Below are 23,586 nucleotides of genomic sequence, written 5' to 3'. Positions count from 1 at the left end.
ACTGGGCTCTAAGCACTGTTAGTTCCAGGCACACGATGCCTGCGCCTGCTTCCGTGCCGGCAGCTCTTGCCAGGGCCATGGCTGCAGCCTCACCTGAGACCTTAAAGGCGTGGAGTGCCTCCTGACCTCCTTTGGGGCTGTGGGGCTGGTTTGTGCCCCAGCGATGACTGGCTTTTCCCTGCTTTGGCCAGCTCCTCAGGCATCCTCTGAGCGCTGTGATCATGTCAGCAAACGATTACAAACATGGCCAGGATGCCTGAAAGCAGCAGCGGCAGTGCAGACTAATGAATAGACTACCCATGGCCGTAGACAGGCTTATATGCACAGCTGAAGCTGTGTACGCTGAGGTGGAAGAGGCACTCTTGACCATGTGACAGGGTTGGGGGGCTTGTCTTTTTTTTTGGCTTGTTGGTGCTGATGGTACAGGAGCAGCTCTTTGGGGAAGCTCTAGGCCCTTGGGTATCATGTTTAGCAATGGCCAGCTCTGCCGTTTGCTGCCCGTGGGCTGCAGCGTCCTTGACGTTGAGAATGGGACACAGCGCCATGAATGAGGGCAGTGCAGTTATGGTCAACTCTGCTCAGCACTCATCGCACTCCAACTGAACACTGTCTCTGATTTGGGCCCCCGGTGCTGGAAAGATGCTCACAAACTGGAGTAGTTTTAGTATAGGTCATCAAGACGTTGTGGCTGGAGTCCTTGGCCTGTGGGGAGAGGCTGTGAGCCCCGGCTGAGTCTGCCTGGAGCAGAGACTGCTTCAGGGCATCTCACAGCAGTCCCCAGGATGTACAGAGAGGGTATCTAGGAGATGAGGCCAGGCTCTTCTCGGCAGTGCTTGGGAGTAGGGCAAGAGACAGAGGGCGTAAGTTGAAACTGGAGAGGTTCAGGCTGGAGATAAGGAAAAGAGAACTCTTCCCCAAGAGAGCAAAATTGTCACACAGGGAAGCCAAGGCCCAGCAAGGTTGTGCCATCTTTCTCTGTGGAAGTTTTTAAGTCTCGATGGGATAAAGCTCTGAGGAAGCTGGTCAGACCCTCTGACTGAGCTTGCCTTGTGCAGGGGTTGGACTAGAGACCATTTGAGGACCCTGTCTGCCTGAACTGTGTTATCTTATCAGGCTATATCTTAGGCAGTCTAGTGGAAATTTGACTAAAAGGAACTTTCCTGCTTCCTTCTGATTTCTCCCTCTGTTGAAGGAAAGTCTGACAGATGCAAGTCTCATCCACTACGAGGAAATTATCCAGCTGAATAGTCAGCCTGTGCCTTCTTCCAAATCAGACGCTCCATATGCAGACTTATCAATCAAATATTGGACGGAAACTGTGTGGAAAGGGCAGGACAGGAAATGACAGCACAAATGCTATTCCAGTTAGGGGTCACTAGATTTATATATGCAGGAAACATGGCTTCATTATAATATTAAAGAAAAACTTTTTTTTCCTCTCTAACTAGTATTCTCACTGGAATATTAACTATGTGTCCAAAATCATAATAGAGCACTAAATTGACAGCCTCACACTGTTAATCCCAAAAGAAAAAAACCACAAGTGAAATAGAGGAGAATGGATTTGTATCTTTCTTTTTTCTTTTTTTTTTTAAGGAAAGTATTTTATTTTTGTTTTGCGACAGATGAAATTCATAACTTTGTTTCTGATAGGACAACTGAACACAGAAATCAATTACAACAATGTGCTTTCCAGCTTTTATTTCTTCAATTAAGTAACAGACAATTCTGAAATACATAGGCGCTAGCTTAACAATGTTACAATTAAAATTGGTTTCTAGAAAAAAAAAATGCAATAGTTGTGGAATTCCAAGCAAGGGCTGATCTTTTGATAGGAACAGACTACAATTGAAGAAATTATATGTAATGAAATGAAGTGGTTTGTAGCTTTTTTTATTGAACAAGAGAGAGAAGAATTCTTGTAATGAAATATAGTTTGTGACTTTTCTTATTGAACAAGGAGAGAGAAGAATTATTGTATTAAGATAGGATCTAGAGGGAGCATTTTATCGAAATTAAAAAAATAATTTTCTCATCACTAAATACATCTCTCATCCATTGTTCTGACTTTTCATTCTCACACCATAAAACAACTAGAGCAAGTGCTTGTTTTGTTTTTTTTGTTTTTTTGTGTACCCTCCTTTTGTTTGTGCATGTTTGAGTTTTCTGCTCAAGTTAAGACTTTTTTTATTTTTGACTTAATGAACCAAAGGTCAAATTAATCTTGGATATGTGTCTTTTTGTTTACAGTTTCTAAGATGGCATGCACATTCAATAAATACATCAATTCTCATTAACTTGAACACCCACCTTCCAATGCCTTGACTTCACGGCACTCTTGCATGGCAAAATGAGTCTATGCTGGTTGATCTAATTCCCAAGGACAAGTTGATATTTTTACTCATGTCAGACAGCCCCATGCTGCAAAAATGACTGTTAACGTGTGAAGTAGAACTCACAAGACAGATAATGTTGAAGTGTGAAGTCATTCTAGCTGACCACTATCGGATGTGCTTCACTGACGTTCACAACAATTTTTTCTGGCTTTAATTTAAAAGCAGAAGCTGGGAATAGGGTAGTTCCAAGTGTTTGGCTCATATATCAAAACAATCTTCCCTAACAGATGAAGTATGGGTTGGCCTCATTTTAGTGTTGTGGCAAGCAGAGCAGATAGATAGACTATCGGATCATATTCCCTAAGATCAACATTGGTAGTGTAAATTTGAAAAGCGGATTCCTGTTCTTTATCTGTTACAGCTTTGGAGAAATAGTGGAAATGTTAAATAGATTTCTTTCAATAAAATGTAATGAGAGAGTAGAAAATCTATGGGTCTTATGTTTGACAGTCTCATAGAAGGACATGTGCCAAACAGAAATGTTTTTTTCCTAGCAGTATTCTGAGCGCTCAGCATTTGGTGTGAGGCCTGACAACCTGACAACGGATGTGTTGTTTTCATTCATTCTGGCATCTCTTATCCATAATCAAAGACACAGAGAGAGATCTTCATAGACTGTTTAGAAGATGAAACATATTTATCAAGCCTTGCAAAAACACTAATTAAATGAGACATTAAGAGGCCTTTTCATGCATTAAAACACTGAACTGCAGAAAAAGACAGTATGTGGTTGATGTGCACCTTTCATGACAATCTCCTTTCATATACTACCATTTTTCTGGATAAATCATCTATTCTACAACTGTTGGAAGTGCTGATTACAGGGCAGACTACTGCTGTCACTACATCATCATCATCATCTGGAACACGTTGTGCAAAAAGTGTCAAATTTCTTTAAAAAAGTCTTTCTTTAAAAACAAGGTCTATTTTTTTATACCAAACTACATACAAAATTATCATTCCTAGTGCAGGGATGGCTGAACCATAACTGCATGGTTTTATAATCCTTAAGGAAAATGGCAGAATATTCCTTATAAAAGGCAAATATTTTTATTGTATTTTCCAGAGAGTTTGAGGCCCAGGGAGGAGGATTTTGATTATACCTCCAAAATATCGAGTTCCAGCCTTCTGCTAGCATTAAAAGCTGAAAACTGCACCTTCTCCAAGTAAAGCATTGCTCATCATATATCCTTTAGCCAAATGTGACAGCCTACCAAATTCACTAAAGCCAAGACAATGAGATTTCATAATACCCATTAAAATGCAAGCTTGTATATACGTCAAAGGGCAGTATTGTCTCAGTAACCTCTTTGTATGGCATGCCTGTGTCTGAACAAGAAAAGTATTTTCTGCAGTGTGTTAGAACTGGTGCATTGCACAGATATCATCACAGGTTGGTAGCTTTTTAAGAGGAAGTGTTTAATTTCAGTGATAGCAATACTTTACATAATGGATGTAATCTGTTGGTCTTTGTACATACAGTAAATAGCTCATAGCGAAAGTAATAATTCAAATTTATTATTACTGTCTCCCTATAATAAAATAAGTGTGCTCCCCATCACTTGTGCTTTTGAGTTGTATAAATAGCAAAGTTACAGGAAAATAGCTCAGAAAAATGTAACTTCCACTTTAGGAAGTGATGAGGTGAATAAGATCTTCCAGTTGGTGATTATATCTTTAACTAGCTAAATGAATGGCCTGGATATTAATAAATCAGATCATGCAAATCCAAATAATACCACGGGTAGTCCACAGGTAGTTAGATAAGGTGTAACGTACCAGGGTCACATCATCTTTTGCACAAATTTTAATTTGTTTGCCTCCTTCCATCAAAATTTATACTTCACTGACTTATTACTGTATTAAGTTTCTCCTTAATTACTGAAGTTCAAATTTATCCCTCAAACTATGGAAGCAAAATAAGACTTTCCATAAGAAATTTGCTCAATTTAGGGAACAAGGCAGTTAGATCAAATCTTCCAGCCTACTGCCGTGTCTGTGGGCAGCAGGATCATGTCTTTGTGGTAACTCTTGTGTTTCTTAATCCTGTAGTTTCAGATTTATTCATGCTTTCCCAGAATAAAAAAGCAGCATTTCCCCCAGTCCAGAGAGTACAGGAGACATATTCCTTTACATCTGCATATGGGAAGCTACATGACGTAGAAAATTACCTGAGAGCCCTTCCTTGCCTATGCGAGAATAACTTAATCTTGGTGAGTGGAGATTGTTAACCGGTAAACAATGTAGCAGTGTAACACTTTCCTTTCCTCCTCCCCTTTTCAAGCATGAAATTTGTAAGAGTTAGGCCTTTCTTAAAATAAACTTTGGATGTTAAAACTTACTTAGTTAAAGGTTATCTTAGCATCCAGTAGAGGGTTACTAAATGTGGGACAAGTCTTTTATTCTGTATTAGAGAGTTTTGTTTTGTTTTGTTTTGTTTTGTTTTTTCAAAAGTAGATCTGTAAAAGTATAAATATTCTCAAAAATTATAAAAATGACTGTGCTTTTGAACATTTTGGATGCTTTTGAAAATCTCTTACTGAAGTGATGTTGATCTAATATGACTTATCTACAGGTGTTGTAATTTTTTTTTTTCTGAAAAGAGCAGTTCTGGAGATGACCAATTTTTCTGTTCAGACCCTGGCTTTAACATGGATGGTTTTAATGAATTTGTCGGTAATTGCCTACTGCAATGTTGTTTTTCTCTGGTTACCATGGAGAAAACTAATAATTTTCTTTTACTGTGAGACCTGGGAACAGTACATCAGAGCCCGTGGTAAAAGAACTAGTTCTACCTCTTGAGAATATATTAGATAGTCTAAAAAAGTAACTTCAATTGCAAGAAAGAAGCCTAAAGCTTAAACCAGAAGAACCTTTCCAGGAAGCATTCTCTGTCCATTACGAACTCAGTGTTCTCAATGCAGTGGTAGGTGCAATGGCTCTTTTTTCAGTAGCACTGAGGAAAACATTGCAGACTGTCAATCATATTATCAGTTTAAAGGAAAATAAAATAAATAAATAAATAAAAGAAATGAAAGAACATGAAAATAGCAGATTCTTATTATCACTTATAGCTAAGTTTCTTCCACAGATTCACTGCATTAGACAGTCTGCGGCAGAGGTGGATACAGTGGTGCAAGCTAGACAAAACCTTTTGGTTATTTCAAATGCTAGTGCAGAAGGATAAATTAAATTTCAGAAGTCTCAGAATACCTCAGATTCAGCGTTCCCTCACTTCCCTTGTCTCTGCTCCCAGCAATCCAGCAGGACTTCAACCTGCTCCTTCCTTGTTTGAGGTAGCAATAACACTCTTGTTTCCTGCTCCCAGTTCAGGAAAAGGGCCCTGGTTCAGTGGATAATAGGTTCATAGCTGAGAAATCTTATTTCAGATGATCCTGCAAAGCATAGGTAAAATACTCAGTTGGTTAAAGCACCTAGTCCTGGGAGAATGAGAGCAGCAATAGCTTAGGTTATGGTCTGTATCCTTATCCAAATCTGACCATAAGCTGGAGAGCTTGGGCAGAGGTCACACTGCTGTAGATTTGGGGGTCGTGATGGGATAGGAACAGTTTTCAAACTCTGCAGAATCTGCCTTATACCACTTAATTTTTTCTAGTGCAGTTTCAGGCAAGTTTGTTTACTAGTGTTCTTCTTACAAGCCCTGTTTCAGGAGCAGATGATCAGTATTAGCTGCCTCATTGAAACAGTGATAAACAGCCAGTAAAATCTATTACCTTCTGACTGCACTCTCCATGTTGGTACGTGGTAGGCTTTTTTTCCTCTGAAGTTAGCCTGATCATTACTTCTCTTACGCATATATTCTCTGATCAGGGGAAGTAGTGGGAACAAACTGAACTGACAACTTGCAAAAAGCATCTGGATTTGACTGGTGTTTTCCCTTGAGGCTGAGGGTTACATGCTATGAGGGAAGAGTAAAAGGGACAAAATGAAAAATATCTAGTAGAGTCTTCTATTTCAGACTGTGATGGCTTGTATTGTCAGTTCAAGGGGTGGTGGATCTGAGCTGATAACCTGTTGTTGAGACTTGGCACTAAGGACCTCAGGACTAGTGCTAAGAAAGCCATATTTTTCTTAGGTTAGTTTCCTTCATTACCCCTGGCAAAAATGTGAACAACTACAATGGGGGAGCAGTGTAAATTTACTTCACTTTTTCCCAGTAAATCTTACCACTCCATGGAATTATTTATTTGGGTTTCATTTTGGTTAAGTATGATGCACATCATGACATAAGCACTAAAGTAAATTTTAAATTAACATTCAGGACAACTATCTTGACAAACAAGACTTTTTTTTCATTAATATTAACATGTTTTGCCCAAATGTAAAGCAAACTCATGGACGTTTTTCATATGCTTTATGGATCATAAGAGTAGGGTTATTTCAATTCCCATCCATAATCATTATCATATATATTAAAATAAATTACAACACTTTTTTCTTGTTAACCTTGTCATCTTTTAAAACAATACACATTTAATACTTGAAAAAAATTAAAAGAAATGTAACTCTTTCTTTTTTTGCACACACAAACATATACATATAAAGGACATCTGCTTGCAAATAGGTTTCAGTGTGATGATATTTTAATATTTATGCACTACGGCAGTCCTTCCCCAAGCAATGAGAGACATGTCATCATATGTACTTGCCTATAGTTCAGCTGCGTCCCATAAGCTTCTTAGTCACCAGATCAGGAATTGTCATTTACTAACTATTCATATAATGCCCGGTATAATGAGACTAAAGCATTATGTGTTTTTAGGGATTAGAATAGCATAAATGAATTATTTAAGAAATATTTCCTTTTCTGAAAAAACAAAATTATTAACATGGTTATAACTTGTCCATCATCCTAACAGCTGCCTTGAAATTTCTACTCATTATTCTTGGTTAATATGTGAGTACATAATGTTGTTGACTTGCAAATACGACACATGAAATATGCAGACTTCTTTGAAGTTACAGGATTTTTTGTCTTCTACCTTTTTTCTTTTTCTCCTAGAAACTACATTGTCATATTCTTCAGCTAACTAAGCAATGGCAAATATTAAAATAATCTAGAACAGAATGTATGCCAAAAAGTGAGAAGGAACATAAATTCCTCTTGTGTTCCCCTATAGCCCTCTTAGTATAAAAAAAAAAAAACAAAACTGAATTTCTTTATCAACTTTCTGGTATAACTGAGGAATAACAGCACTGGTGTCAAGGGTATGTCTACTGATTTATATCTGCCTCACCAGAGCAGAAAAACTGTTTTCCGTCTCTTGCTCTGACACCTTTGTTTGATGCAAATTTTGATTCAAGTTTGACTAAATACAATATGAGATGAAAGTTTTCTCTTTTGTACTCTTCTATGAACTATTTAAATACAAAGGATAAAGTATCCTTAAATTTAAATTGAAAATGTGAAATGTTATTTTGCCTGTGCTAGCTATTTTCTCATTTTCTTATTGAGGCTATAAATAGATATTTCTGTTTCTGCTTGGCCTAACCACCTATCGCTAGTAAAATAGGGGAAAAAAACAAAACAAAATAAAAACAAATAAAAAAACTAAGAATCATTCAACCTGCAGATTGCTGTTGGCATCTAATTATCTGAGTAGCAAAAAATACAAAGAAGTTGATTGGTTTGTTTTGCAGGAGGTTTATTCAAGCTTCTTCTTCCCCCTTTTTAATTATTTTTTTGGCTTGAAGAGGGTTTGGCTTGAATGTCCTGCTTTGAGATACAGATTCCAAAAAACACACAAACATGCAATGAAACTAAACCAAATCAAAAGATCTTTATTTGAGATCAAAGTCTTGTGAAACAGACAAGGGAAGAGGGTAGAGCTAGAAGACAGATAAATGGAGCATGCACCACCAAACAAACTGCCGATATTCTTCTAAGCTGCCAAGAGAAATTAGGTTTGTAATTGTCATTACAGACTATAGGAACAGGGCACCCAAATTGCTTAGCTAACTTCAAAAAAAAAAAAAAAAGAATACATTATTTCAGTGATTCTCCAGGATCTAGGTCAATGACTGGTTGCTCTGGTCGATTTTTTGCCTTTTCCAGAGATATTCTTTTAACTCATATAGGAACAGTTACCATTTAAATTACAGGATGAAATAGGGTTTTTTTGTTTAGTTCTTCTTTCTTTAGCTCTATTTTTTTTTCTATTTTGCACAAACAGCAGTCACCTGGGACCTTGGAACCAGGTCTGACAGAGAGTTTCCAGTGCTTGTCCACTGTGGTATTATGGCAAAACTGCAGGAGACTGCAACTTGTAAGATACTTTTGTTACCCTAATTCTTGTATTTGAGAAGACTGGAGGTAAAGTTTAGGGAGGAGAGACAGCTTGACTATGTGTTCCTTTCCGTAAAATTTCATGTTAAACCGCATTTTGAGCCAAGAGGATGGCAACAGACAGAGCAGTCACCATGCTAGCTGACAGATAGACTAGGATCATTCAGAAAAAAAAAAAAAAAAAGAATTATGTAATCTGGACAGAATAGGCTTAACCTTCCTCACTTCTTGGCATGTACATGGGGATGAGGCTGGAGGTAGAACAGACTGTGGCTTATTTACACAAACACTGCTCTCTGAAAGAAATACAAGAAGCATTGTCCAGTTGCTTACTGACTAACGGTCCCTTTCTTCACAGGATGTGCTGGCAGATTTTGTTAATAGGGGAAATGTGATGATGACATCAATTTCGAGTTCTCAATTTAAAAAATTTATTTATTTTTAAAAATGCCTAGGAACATCAGATTGTACTAACAGTTCCCTAGAGGCTCAGAATCTCTTGGTTGATTTCAGTTGTTTCTAGACCTGTTGCTTGTGTTGCCACTGAGAACATCTGTGAATGGTGAAGAAGGGGAAAACAAAAAGTCTAGTTGATCTGATAGTTTGGAGGAGGCCTATCAGAAGAGAAAGCTGCCAAATTGATGAGAAAGGAAGAATAAAGAAGAAAATGTTGAGAACAAGGTGAAAATCTGAAAATATGCTAGTTACTCTTAATCTGTCCTTAGATCATTGCAAACTCTTTACTTAAGACGTTTCTGCAATGTTCTCTTTAATACATTTTTGGGTAGTCTCAACACTTATGCATTCATTTGTTGTGAAAGAGCAAGAGAATGGAGTCTTAATCTGTGGAAGCAGACTTTATATACGTGGGAGGTTCAGCACTGCTATTACAGAAATTATTGTCAGAATAATGGGGTTCCTGCCTTCTCAAATTGCTGTGCTGGTTTCAGCGTTATCTATTTTTTCCTTCTCTGCAGAATTGTTGTTGCACCTTGCAGTCCTGTTGCGCCTTGACTGCCAGGATGGGCCTTGTGCCATTGTTCTGCCTGTACAGCCTTTGGTTGTGCATGATTGGGCAGCCAATATGCAAGTAAAAGGTGAACGTTTTCATTGTTCATTCATTCTCTTTTGGTAGCAGGCATGCACAGTCAGCCTGAATCTGAATAAATCAGCAGTGGACTCATGTGATGAAAGTCTCATCTCAGCTAGATTCCTTTCTTCTGACATGATGTTCCCTTGCAGTAAGAGAAATTGCAGCATTCCTTGATTTTTAGGACAGGCAGAGAAGTGACAAGGAATATGTAAGAGGCAGAGGAAATATTCATTTGTTCTTAAAAAAAAAAAAGCTGCCAAAAATAAAGTGCTTATCTAGAACTGACCCTGACACTGCATTCCTTATTCACCCCAAAAAACCCCACAGTGACAGCCTGTCCCAAGAAGACAAATAAAGAAAACTATGTGGAGCAAGATAAAGGTTTTTGAGCCTTGCTATCCTGACTTCAGTTAAGAGAAACCATATGCCTTGCCAAGTCTACAAAGAAATACGTAGACTGCAAAAGTAGAGCGTAGCTAGAGACAGAGAGCAAATACTGATTCTTAAAACTGAATACTGATTGACATCAGTGCAATACAGGCAATGCTGATAGTCTGCAAGGTGGTGCTCTGCATGAGCAGGTGTTGGTTGCATCACCAGAACATAGTCCACTTAGTTAGGTAAGGACACTACTGCTTAAAAAACATTGCAGCACACTAACAGTGCAATCACTTTTTAGTGTTATTCTGAGAGAAGAGGGAAATCAGTAGTTCATAACTAATCCTAAAAGCAAATTTTTTCCAGGTTAGTTTTGCCAGGTTAGTTTTTGAAAACTATTATTTTGTACTGTGTTATATAGTATAAGCAGAAACAATCCACTGCATCTCTCAAGATTTTAGGAGAATTTTTGCTTCTAACATTGATAACATTTAACATGAAATCACTGGCGGGGAAGTAAATTACTAACTGAAAAATGACAATTAAAAGGGAAAGGCACATGCAAATTTCCTCAGCAGTATCCATACACCTTTCCTTCTCGTCATGGGTTTCTTAACTCTCCACATTAAGGCAAAGTAATTAGGGCTTCAGTAGGATAGTTATTACTACAACAAAAATAAATTCTATGGTGTTAGTCAAGGGTATTCTATTTCATTCTATAAACTCTTAAAGAATAAAAATGATTAGTATCAAGCCTCTCCATGACTCTCTAAAATATCTAGTTCAGACCGTCAAAAAAAGAAAATAAGAAAAAGTAACAGACCTTACATCTTTGTCTGTCTGATGGCCTAAAATGGAGCAATAAGACAAAGATTAGTCACTAAGAGCAATAGAGCGAGATTCTCAAAACTGCCTAGACCTTGGGTCCTACAGCTATATTAGGTATATACTTGAGGAGCATATATGGATCCTACAGCTTTTGGCATATTCCTCTTGGTAGTAGTGGGACATTTTTAGTTTTAGCTTAGAAGATCTCTGGCAAAAGTATGGATAATATTTTTAGAATCACCTAAGTCCCACTACAAGTCAGTCTGACTTCAGGTTCAAAGTTCTGAAATTTAATTTTAAGCTTGACACAGGCTCTTACATCACATAAATCTGAACCTTTGATCTTGCAACATTCTCATATTATTTCTGGCTAATCGCACATATGGTCATTATTATTCTTTCTCCAGGCTATTCCAATTATTTGTAAACTGCATTTGCTACCAAACACCCACCATACATCTACGGCTCATAATTACTAGGAAATTGAAAGATGGATAAACAACTTCTTATCTTCCCATTGCTAAGAGTTTCAAAATACAAATATTCTAAAATATCCCTTAATGCCAAAAGTACAGTGGGTGAAAAGCAAAGTTTCAGCTGAGTCTTTCATGGGTTTGTTTAGAAGCATAACACAAAAACCAATTATTCATACTGAACTAATGTTACACTTCTGTATTTTTTCCATTATAAAAACAAAAAAAACAAAAACAAAAACAAACAAACATAAAAACATCCATCCTCCTAAAACCTGGAAAGAATTATCCCTCTTCCTCTCAGATGCTGCCCCTGAAAAAAAACATAACCATATAGTTATTAAAATGGCACCAGAAATAGCTGAAGTGATTTCTCTTGGAAATTTGCTTTGTGTTTGTATGTTATTTATAAAAATATAGGATGAGAATGACAGTGACTAGAAGTTCACTACAGCAGGCAGTATGTCAGCCTTTTTTAGGATCTCATATTTTAAAAATTACTTTGATATCATAATCCTCATATTATGCATGGAAAACCCTAGTTTATTAGCATTGGAGAAGAGTTCATTTCTATTAGCAGAGCTTCTGTATGTTTTAATCCACTCCTATAATTAGTAATGTGACCATGTTTCCTAAGGAGTATGCAGAATGCATTACCTTGTTTCTTTTTGCCCTGTACGCATTACATTTTTAACAATGACTTTGCAGTTAAAATTGGGCATTAAAAACAGATCTCCCTCAAGGTAGAACTTGACCCCTCTATGCCAGCAACGTCTAGCAGATTGACTTCCCTTGGTGACGCTCAGGGCTTTGTTACAGTAAACTGGTCCAGTGTGATATCACAGATATAAAAACTATTCCATTCTGTATCAAAACTAGGCACATGCCTTATATTTATATGAAGAGAAGATCAACATAACTGAGCATTTTTGCTCTCAACTATTCATCTCTGGACTTTTACATGAGGATAAAAATATGTTATTTCTAATTGGTAACTATAGGCGTGTAATTTGAGTTAGATGGTGTTTAAAAGGAGGATGACATCACACTTGGGTCAGTATTGGTGGAATATCTAAAAGCACAACCTGTCATTTGTATTGCTTTAAATGTACACAGTATAGATGTATATTAAAAAAACATAAAACAAAAAATTATCTTTTTTTCTGGTGTTGAACCAACTAGAAGGTGTGATGCAAGGCTTCACCAAATGAGATCTATAGATACAAATTTCACTGTAGAGTATGCTGTAGACAAATGTGTCTTTTTCTTTAAATATGTAAATCCTACACTGTAGGCTTTTTTTCTTTGTCTTTTTGTAGTGGTAGAAAATGTTGAACAGTTGTCCATGAGCATGAGCCAACAGCTCATTACTAATATCCCCAGATCATTACTAATATCCCCAGAATGCAAATATTTGCAATGCAAACAATTAGTACAATTTATCAGTTCTGTGAAAGGCCCTGACATATCTGCCTCAAGGTTTGGAGGCTCTGCTTTACAGCCACAAGTAGTCTTTCAATTTTCACATAATCATTTGAAACAGTGACAGCTGCATTAAGCTGCCTCTGCCCAGCAATTCTGCATGCCAGGCTGGTTTAATTGGTTATAATGCCACAGAAAAAGCACTGCTAGCAGAAGACCATCAGATCATTTTCATATTGAACCTTCGTGGTCCAGCAACCTCCCCTTCAACTACAGCACCATTGTTTTTGCGGGGAACATATTCAAGGTCAATGCTGGTTTTGTGCTTGCCTTTCCCTCGGCTCCACACAAAAAGAAGTAGGAAACAAAATAAAACCACTCCAAGGAACGTGAAACAGCCCATAGCTGTGGACACCAATATTGTCTTAAGGTCCAGAGAGAAGGTGTTCACATTAGTTCCATTGGAACTGGTGTCATTGGAGTCTGTCATATACATAGGGGTCCTGTTGGCATAAAGGAAACGGTCTGATGCAAACCCTTTCACCGTAAGGGAGGCTGAATAGGTGTCATTCCCAGCTGCATTACTTGCAATACAAACATAGATCCCTGTGTCTTGGTCTTGAGCAAATCTGATTTCCAGTGTTCCATCTCCCAGCACTGTGGCTCTTCCATTTGATTTAGTTGTGATCAGCCTCCGACGTGGGGTAACCCAGGATATGGTAGGCTGAGGATCCCCATCAGCATTGCAAATCAACTGCACTGTCTGTCCTTCTTCTACTACCAGGTATTGCAACTTCTTGTCTTGTATCTTGGGCTTCTTGCAGGTGAAGTAAAAGGAAAGAGCTGTGCTGTGAAAGTCTTTGAATGATCTCTCTTTGACACTGTCTGGGCCAGCACACATTGGTGGCTGGCCTCCAAACTGCAAAGTAGGCTGCCTTTGTAAAATCCAAAGGAGGCGGCAATCACAAGCCAAAGGGTTGTTGTTAATGCAGAGGATCTCAAGGGTCTTGGGGGAATGGAATACATTCTCTTCTATGGTTTCTAGCAGGTTTTGGGAAACATTAAGCACACGGAGGAATTGGAGCCCTTGGAAAGCATGTGGTTCAATGGTACGTAACTGGGCCCCCACCATGTGGAGTTCCTGCAGACGCACTAAATCTGAAAACATGCCTGTCTCGATGGTGCTAATAGGGTTGTAGGAGAGGTTTAGGTGTGTCAGGTAAACCAAATGTTTAAAAGCAGAGTAAGGTACTGCAGATAGATTGGTGTTGGTGATGGAGAGAGAAGTAAGATTGAGACCATACAGGCTGTTGGCAGGCAGCATGTCCAGGAGGGGCCAGGAGTCTATCTCCAGGTCTTTCAGGCGAAACAATCTTTTAAAGGCATATGCAGGCAAAGCATTAATGTTGAGCTGTCTCAGATGCAGACTGATGAGGCCGTGAAGGTGAGAAAGAGCTTCTGTTGGTACAGCCGTGAGGTTGCATCTCTCCAGGGTGAGCTGCTCCAGGCTAAGCAGTCCGCTAAAGGCTCTGTGGGATATATAAACCAAATCATTGTCCCCAACCTCCAGAGATTTTAGGTTATGCAGATCTTGGAACATGTAGTCCAGCAAAATGACAATCTTGTTTTCACTTATATCAAGCTTTGTTAAGTTTGACAACCCCGTGAACACCCCTAGGGGGACCAGCTTTAGTCGGTTTCCTTTCAGTTTCAGGGACCGCAAGTTGAAGAGATTGTTAAAGGCTCCGGGCTCTACATTGGCGACTATATTGTCACTGAGGTCGATCTCCTCCAGCAAAGGGTATGATGTGAATTCCTCAGGGTTGACACCCTTCAGTCGGTTCTTGCTGAGGTCCAGGATTTTGGTCTCAATGGGAATGCCCTCTGGGATAGACATGAGGCGCCTTCGGTGACAGCTGACGGACTTGTTCTGTGCTGAGCATTCACAGCGGGCCGGACAGCCTATGGTCGGGCCCATAAAAACTAGTAGCACAGCCAGACCCAGGAATGGCTGCCAGCATGATGTAGCCATGTGAAGCATGACTCCACTGATGTGGTCTAACTGTCGGTCACGTGCCTGTAAGGGTGAAGACGGGAAAGGGGAGAAGTTAAATCTGCAGCAGAAGAAAGTCTCTGTCAAATTTTAAGTACCATTTCAAAGTAGGTGCTTGTTTTTTCATTTGAAACAAAACAACACAACCTGTTTCAAATGGCAACAACAACAAAAAAGTGGATTTTCTTTTTGTGTCATTGGGCATGTCAAAGGATCTGTTTTTCCAGCATTTCCCCTCCAGATGTCTCATTTCATACTCCAAACAGTAATGGAGGTTAGTATTTTTTACTCACGCTTTATGGGTCTCTACATGACAGTCCAACAGCTAAAGTGGAGATAAACACTCTGCAATCTGCAAATGGGGCTAATCATGCTTATATTTTTACGGCATTGGGCCTCTGTGAGATGACATGAACCTAAACTTGTCTTTGCTGTTCACTTCAGTATTTTAAGATAAACCTTAACAACTGATACCTTCAGGAAAAAAGAGCTCCTTGACAATGAAAAGATTATTTTTAACATTTATTGCAGACATTAAAGCTATAAATAGGTGATGCTTGTTCACATATGCACACACACAATGGTTTAGATGAGGAAAGAGGAACCGGTGAACATCTAATTAGAATTTGTACTAAGCACAAGCTGATTCTTTGCTTTTAATATACAGAAGAGATTTTATGTGATTTGGGAATGAGTGACCTGACAAGGGTTTATAGAATAGATCTTTCTACTTTCAAGGCATATAAGTTGGCTCTGATGACCAAAAAAAAAAAAAATCACCAGATGAGTTGATTTTGTTTAAGGAGCACACAGTCCAAAGGAGTACACAGATCGTTTGGAAGTCATTGTTAATACAAGATTTCTTTATTCCTACCTTTGTTTTTAAACTGAGGATAGTATAAAACAGGATAGCCTCTACTGAACTCAATTACCATGAACCCAGACAATACTTTACAAGTTTAGTCACCAAAGGTGAGATGCTTTTGTAAGGGTGCCTACTAAACAGAGATGCTCAATAACTCACCAAAAGAAAAAAAAAATTGTAGATGCTCATCAAAGTGCTAGTCTTAGGATTCAGGATTCATGATATAAGTAATATATATAAGATACCTCAGGCCTTCTGAGGCCTTTTCTAGATTTGGCTAATCTGTGCTTGGCGAATTTGGGCTTGATTTTAGCTGTATCTGCAAAATTGTTTACATAACTTCTGCCTGCAACTTCCTCTAAGGTCAGATCATTATTACGCAGCTGGTCCTACTCATAATGACAAAAATACCAAATCAGCTGACCAGCCAGTTTTACCTATTTTCACTAAATCATCTGACTACTGCTTAAGATTTTAACCTAGATTTCAGTCAAGTTTGTTTTTTTTTTTTTTTGTAAGCATGGGGATTATATCCTGAAAGAAAGCCTCCTATACACAGAAAACAATTCATAGATTTAAGCAATTCTTGTATAACAAAATTTATAAGCAATGAGAAAGCAGTGTCAGTAAATAAATGATTTGAAATACGTATAGAAAAAATATCCTGAATGAATCCCAGACTTAGAAGAAGATATTCCCACCACTGACTGTGTTGTAACAACACTGTACTCCAGCAAATAGCTTGGAATTTGACAACTTACCTCCCTGCCTAAGGGAGGATGGTTCTACATCTCAGACTGTGGATGATGAGAACTGTGAGAACTGAACAACACGAAGAAGAGAAGATATTTGCATCTACTGATTTTATTGTAACGTTAATGATCCTTAATAGAAACTGGGTGATTTAGATTGCAAGTGTTAGCATTTTTGTAACTGAACAAAACAATAAATAGGTCTTGTGTTTTGATTATACTATTATAAACTTAACTTAGCTAACAATGAATTCCCCCAGAGCTGCATAGAAGATGTGTTGTTGAATGAATAAATGGTGCACCTAACACTCCTTTCATAACTCTAAGAAAGAGTCTCACTCTAGACCTATGTGGCCTTTTCATTCCATTCGGATGCTTTTACGAAGAAACTGATAATACGAGTTAAATTGCATGCTGGTTTTGTGATGTAGCTTGGAGACTTGGATATAGGCTATTCTTTATTATGCTGCCTGTAAGAGCACATTTGTTCTAGAAGGGAAAACTGCTGAGATTCATTTAGTTGCTCCCTTAAATTGAAGTCTTGCAAGTAGTAACGTTCAAGTTTTGCTAGTTATGCCCAGCTGTGACAAAGATTTTCAGGGATAAACCTCACTTTACCAGGCACTAAGTTAAAACTAGAAATCTATAGGGGCCTATGATTAGATGTTTGCACTAAATTTTGATCAAAGGGGCTTTCAGGTGCTCTGACCATGATTTTTAGAACTCAGTCTGTGAGGTTAGCATTTTCCTACTGATACTTCTGGCATGCAGGGAATTCATTCCCCATCTTATTCACTTAATGTGCAAAACATAAAGTAGACACGTTCAGTGGAAGACAAGCACAGCTGGAATGTTCATTTTAGATGGCAAAAGTATGAAACGCTTTTTTGCAGCTATCCAAGCCACTTGGTAAGTAAAACTAAAAGTAGACGGTGTACACCCTCTTTATTATACCTTATATTATTTAAATAATATAAAATAATTTTTTTCATTGTGGCTGGAATAAAGAAAGATTGGGCTAATAAAATATTCTCATGGGCAGCTTAAAGATACTGACTGTTTGGAGGACAAGGTGAATGTTGGGAGAAGCCTATAGTGAACTTTGACCAGCTACTGCTTAGGCTCCTACTTGAATCTAATGACTTTTAAGCTGTACTTTCAGAACAGGCTTGTAACATCACTAACGGGGACTTCCATGGGCCCTCAGTGGTAGAACATTTTAAAGGCATGCATCTTTGTCCTTGAGGTAGATTGTGTGCCAGTGTGAACACCATTGAATACTATTATTTATCTACTAAACATCAATACTACTATTTAAAAATAGTTTGAAATTTTGCCATTAAATGATAGCTTTCCCTGAAAGAGTTTTTTTCTTTTATTTTCTTTTTTTTTTAAGCTGCCTATACATTTAAAAGTAGTTCACAGTTGTTTAGATTTCTAGGATCCTTATTTATTGGCAACTTTCAACACAGTTAATAACTAGCAACAAACAGTTGTTACAGTTGAACTGTCAGTGTGGCTGTCCGAAACAGCATCTTTCATCCCAGTTTAAACAACTAGTACTTACATACTTTACCCTTTGCCAGTCTAGCAATTTCCTTTAAATGTCTGCAGGATTATCTTATTATCTTTCTTTATATCCATCTCTAAATTTTTTCTTCATTGTAATACGTACAACAAAGTAATCAGCTTTGATACACTTCAAGTAATGAAATATGTCAATGAATTCTTCATTAAATAAGCAAAATTAATTAATTTTCTCCTTTTTCTTGTGTTTCTCTGGCTCTTTTCATAAGTCCATTGTCAAAAGTCAAGTTACTGCTGGTGGCTATCCTCTTGCAACACAAGACCTCACTCAGAGTTCAGCCATCCCATTAAGAATTAAGAAAGATTATTAAGCTCATTATTAGTTAACAGTTCTGTGTAATCTCACTCAAAACAGTCATCCTTACTGCTTTGAAATGTAAATCATTTTGCAAAAAATTCTGCAGCTTTGTATCTATTCTCTATTTGCAAGTGCTTTACAAGAACATGCACATATACTCCATAGTTTTTAAAATGAAAAAAAATTAAATTAAAAAAAAAAGTACCACAGTGCTCACTCAAAATACTGTGCAGTTCTGATATCATACAGAGGAATGTGTCAAGCCATACATATAAGCTATATATTGTATAATTTTTCCTTCTCTCTTAGTCTAATTTTGAAGCCTTTATACTGAAGAGCTCAAGTGTGTCTAACCGGGCTCCCCTCTTTGTCTGATACAGTACTGTGGAGTAGCAGGCTTTAGCCAGAAAAGTTGAAAGCCAGAAGACTTGTTCTACTTTTAACCACATATATTTGATGCTCTGAATTAGTAGCTTTGACACACACACACATACACACACACACTCCTTCCCTTCCCTTCCTAACAGCCTTTTGGACAGTAGAAAATCTACCTGATAATGTTAGAAATGATAATTCTGCCTAAAGTTAAGGTCATCTATGCTTCCTCTTTTAATGCTCCCTTTTCAGAAACTTGTAACTCTATTGAATACAACTTCTGGGAGTATGCAAGTAAATTATGGTCTATTAATTCGCCTGCCTCTTCCATTGAATCGGTTTTGTTTCTGCAGAGATTTTGTTCTCCCTTCTTTCATTGATGTCCTAAATACCTCAGTTTTTGAATAAATAAGCTGCAAAACATTAAGTAGCTCTCTGTATCTATTCCAATAATTAATACATTGGAAGAAACCTCACAGCAACAACAACAACAAATAAAAACAGTTTTTTGATTCACTCATATTTGAAACACAATATTAATTCAATCATTCTGAAGTCCTGGGATCATTCTCCACCACTAACTTGTCAGGAAAAACTTTATAGGCTAACATAAACTCACAGGCCATAGTCATCTTACATTTGTTGTCATAGGAATTATTAACTTGTTACTAGTAGTACTCTGGTAATGCGCCTAAGACATATCCCAGTATCCCATTATAGCAGACATTATATAGAGTGGAAAAAAACCAAAACTTAACATTCAGAGGAACATTTTGAACTACTTATCCATTAGTATTATTGTAAGACTGCTTAATATTAAGATCTCTTTGTACTGGGCACTATAAAACTAGACAAGTGAGTAAAGTATAGAGAGTGAGAGTGGTGTATATATACGTAGATTATTGTTTGACTCAAAGTGAAAGAAGGAAGTGTGCCAAAAACTAGAAGGTAAGAAAACAGCAATGATAAATTCACATGATTATACAAATTGCCTGTACAAGACTTAGAGTTCTAAATCATCTGAAATTAAGTAAAGAAATAAAGTCATTGGAATATCTTCTGTTTTAAACTCAAAGTTTCTAAAATTGGTTCACTAATTTCTGGTAGCTGTCACAGAGAAAGTGAATCTTGAGAACAGATTTGAAGGAAAAAATAATAAACCTTACAGAGAATCTTATAGGAGACATTTCATACCTAAAGAATAAGAAAAATTAGTGGAGATATTTTTGCAAGGATAGTAGGAAAAATGACATTCCATCTGATACTGTTGGTGAGTTGAAGAGGACAAGGTTTACGAAAAATAGTACATGAAGAATACTGTGAAGATTTGTAAAGGAGCCTTGAAGATGAAGTAAAATTCAGAATTTTTAAGTCAACCAAAGTAACATAACCATCAAACACACATATTTAACTAGCTCATAAAAACTGCCAATATTTGCACAGAAACAGTTCTGACAAAGAATTACTTGTTGAAGAAATTCGTGAACTGCTGTGAACAACATATCTGTTTTGCAAGCTATTCCTACCCAATTCACAAGTAATTTTTTGAAAGGTGAAATTCTTCAAAATTAGTTTTGCCAAGTTATCCAATCATACCTAGTAAGCAATTTTCCTATTTTACTGGTGGAAAGTGATGTTACTCAGGCATCCTGGGCTGCATGAGGAAGACTTGCCAGCAGGTGGAGGGAGGTGCTCCTCCCACTCTCCTCAGCCCTGGGGAGGCCACATCTGGAATAGTGTGTCCCCATTGTGGGCTCGCCAGGACAAGAGAGACGTGGCCCTACTGGAGAGAGTCCAGCGGAGAGCTACAAAGATGACGAGGGGACTGGAGCATCTCTCCTCTGAAGAAAGGCTGAGGGAGCTGGGCCTGTTTATGCTGGAGAAGAGAAGACTCAGAGGCGGTCTGATCAATGCATATAGATATCTCAAGGGAGGCTGTCAAGTGGATGGGGCCAGACTTCTTTCAGCAGTGCCCAGCGACAGGACAAGAGGCAACAGACACAAAGTGGAACACGGGAAGTTCCGTCTGAACCTGAGGGAAAACTTGTTGACCGTGAGGGTGACAGAGCAGTGGCACAGGTTGCCCAGAGAGGTTGTGGCATCTCCTTCGCTGGAGATGTTCACAACTCTCCTGGACGTGATCCTGGGCAATGTGCTCTAGGTGAGCCTGCTTGAGCAGGGAGGTTGGACTAGATGATCTCCAGAGGTCCCTTCCAACCTTGGCCATTCATGATTCTGTGATTCTGTATTAGAAAGTGCTGCTGCAATGAATAGGACGCTGAGCAAGATGATGTGAAAGTGTTAAATGTTATACGTACTTTTCATATCTGGACTAATTAATGATATCTGAATAAATTAATTTAAAATTGAATCAATAGGAAGGCTGAATGCGTTGATTAAAGAGAAGGAAGGGAGGCTTTTGTCAACAGCAGTTCTACATTAAAAGATTCATTTTCTTTACCTTGAAAGAAATGATATTTCTTCAAAACTGTATCAGTGTACGGCCATTGCAATAAAGCTCATACCCCTGTTGCCTAGACTATATCTCTTCTGTTGAAAAAAGACAATAGAATTCTCTTAGAAATGTTAATTCTGATATCCAGTGGCTTCTCAGCTAGAGTGAGTGAAGCCTTTGTGATGGAAAGCTACTGGAAAACTGAAAAGGAAGGTGCTTTAAATCTGGACCAGCTGCAGACTTTCCAAGGCTAGTACTTTCAAGTGTAATTTGAACTTCACTTCAGTAACCTAGACATCCATGAACACCTGCAATGGGATCTACAACATAAAAAGAAAGGGTCTTGATAGATGTTTCCTTCAAATACCTGCACGTCAAAGCTCAGAGATCTTTACAGAAGTTCAAAGCAATGGATTGTTCTTGTAATATGTTGACATGCACCTTTTGCAATCAGTGACAATTCAGTGGTAACTTTATCAGCATGTTTTTCAAGCTTCTGCCCAGTAGCATAATTCCATTTAACAGATCTTCTTTGTTTTAGTTATGGTAGTATCCACATACAGTAAGATAGATGAGTGACAGTGATCTTACTGGCAATTAGGAGAGGCAAGGAGATTAAAGTGCTATCTGTATAATGTTGGTAGCTAAGAACATTTTCCCTATATGTAAATACTCAACAGAACAAAAGGGAGACCAAAACTGCGTGGTCCTGCACAGGGTATGCGTCTGGTAGAGTCAGTTTTAAATGTCAGCCACATTCCTGTCACTGCAACCACCAAGGAAGGATTCAGAAAAATTTCATTCTACTATCAAGGTTTCCTGCAGTTTTCTTCTGGCAGCAGAACAGAGCCTGGTGACAAATCATGACATGTAAAGAGGTTAAAGCATGTGCAAAGAGAGCGTTTTCCTTGAATCACGAAAGCTAAGAGATCACTCAATGAATGTTGTGAGTGCTGTTGTTATTTCATAACACAACTCAAAGTCTGTTCAGCCAAATTGTTCTGAACAGTTGAAATCTGGTATTTTTAAAACCTTTCCAGTCAAGTGCACCTGAAAAAAAAAAAAAGTGTATTATGAGGGTAACATTAATCTAATTAGTGAAGTTTGGGCTGCAGGTAGACAGAATTTTAAGTTTAGAGCTCTAGATTTTTGAAACTAACCAAAAACTGAATTAAACAAAAAATCTGAGGAAACTGAAACCAGTAAGTTTTCTTCTATGCTATGGCAAGAATCTTGAAAGTATGTAGGTATTGCACACTTAGTGGAGGTGGGCAAGTGTAACACATGTAATTACAGTGGAATTTATCTGAATCATAAAAGAAAAAATGAAACCCATCATCTGTGTGCTTTTTTCCACCTGGAAAAAAATGTGCACCTTCCCTTGAACCCATAATCACAGAATCATAGAATAGCTGGGGTTGAAAAGGGCCTCTGGACATCATCTGGTCCAACAACTCTGCTCAAGCAGGATCAGCTAGATCAGGTTGCCCAGGAATGTGTCCACAAGGGTCTGGAATATCTCCAAAATTAGAGACTCCACAGCCTCTCTGGGCAACCTGTTCCTGTGCTCAGTCACCCTGAGTGTTTTCTTATGCTCTAAGATAATTTCCTGCATTACAGTTTGTGCCCATTTCACTTTTTCCTGTCACTGGGCACCACTAAGAAGAGTCTAACCCTGCTCTCTTAACACCCTTTCATCAGTTACTTACATGCATTGATAAGATTCCTCCCAAGTCTTCTCTTCTCCAGGATGAACAGTCCCAGCTTTCTTAGCCTCTCCTCGTATGAGAGAGGTTCCAGTTCCTTAACTATCTTTGTGACCCTTTAGTAGACTCACTGCAGCAGCTCTACGTTTCTCTTGTACTGGGGAGCCCAGCACTGGGCACAGTACTCCAGATACGGCCTCACTAGGGCAGAGCAGAGAGGAAGGATCAGCTCCCTTGACCTGCTGGCAATGCTCCGCCTAACGCAGCCCAGGATACTGCTGACTTCGTTTGTCACAAGAGCACATTGCTGGCTTATGGTCAACTTTTTGTCCGACAGGACCCCCTAAGTCCTTCTCTGCAAAGCTGCTCTCCATCAGGTCAGCCCATAGTACGTACTAGTGTACAGGGTTATTCCTCCCCAGGTGCAGGACTTTGCATTTCATTTGGTAGACTTCTCGATGTTCCTCTCTGCCCACTTCTCCAGCGTTGTCAAATTCCCATTATGATCTCATCCAGTGAATTATTGTCTCTTGGTACACCAAGAACAGTCCTTCATAGCACTGTTACGTTACAAGTCTATAAGTTCAACTACTAAGCT

The 23,586-nt window shown here is 38.3% G+C and overlaps 1 protein-coding gene across 7 annotated transcripts in view; it reads right to left on the bottom strand.

Annotated features, from left to right (window-relative positions):
* Nucleotides 1-1,624: 1,624 nt before the first annotated feature.
* The window catches only part of LINGO2 (leucine rich repeat and Ig domain containing 2), a 489,457-nt gene continuing 467,495 nt past the window's right edge, over nt 1,625-23,586 (bottom strand). For 6 of the 7 annotated variants that reach the window (XM_068928449.1, XM_068928454.1, XM_068928452.1 and 3 more), the window contains one exon: nt 8,179-14,974. In XM_068928449.1, coding sequence (XP_068784550.1) covers nt 13,118-14,938 — 1,821 coding nt within the window. In that variant the 5' untranslated portion in view covers nt 14,939-14,974 and the 3' untranslated portion in view covers nt 8,179-13,117. Of the gene's footprint in view, nt 5,792-8,178; nt 14,975-23,586 lie in introns of those variants that run through there. The other variant, XR_011137928.1, reaches the window with a different exon arrangement.

Source organism: Struthio camelus, chromosome Z, assembly GCF_040807025.1.
Source record: "Struthio camelus isolate bStrCam1 chromosome Z, bStrCam1.hap1, whole genome shotgun sequence".
NCBI classification, from domain to species: Eukaryota; Metazoa; Chordata; class Aves; order Struthioniformes; family Struthionidae; genus Struthio; species Struthio camelus.
The sequence above is the reverse complement of the archived record's forward strand: the minus strand, read 5'-3'. Positions and strand labels throughout refer to the sequence as shown.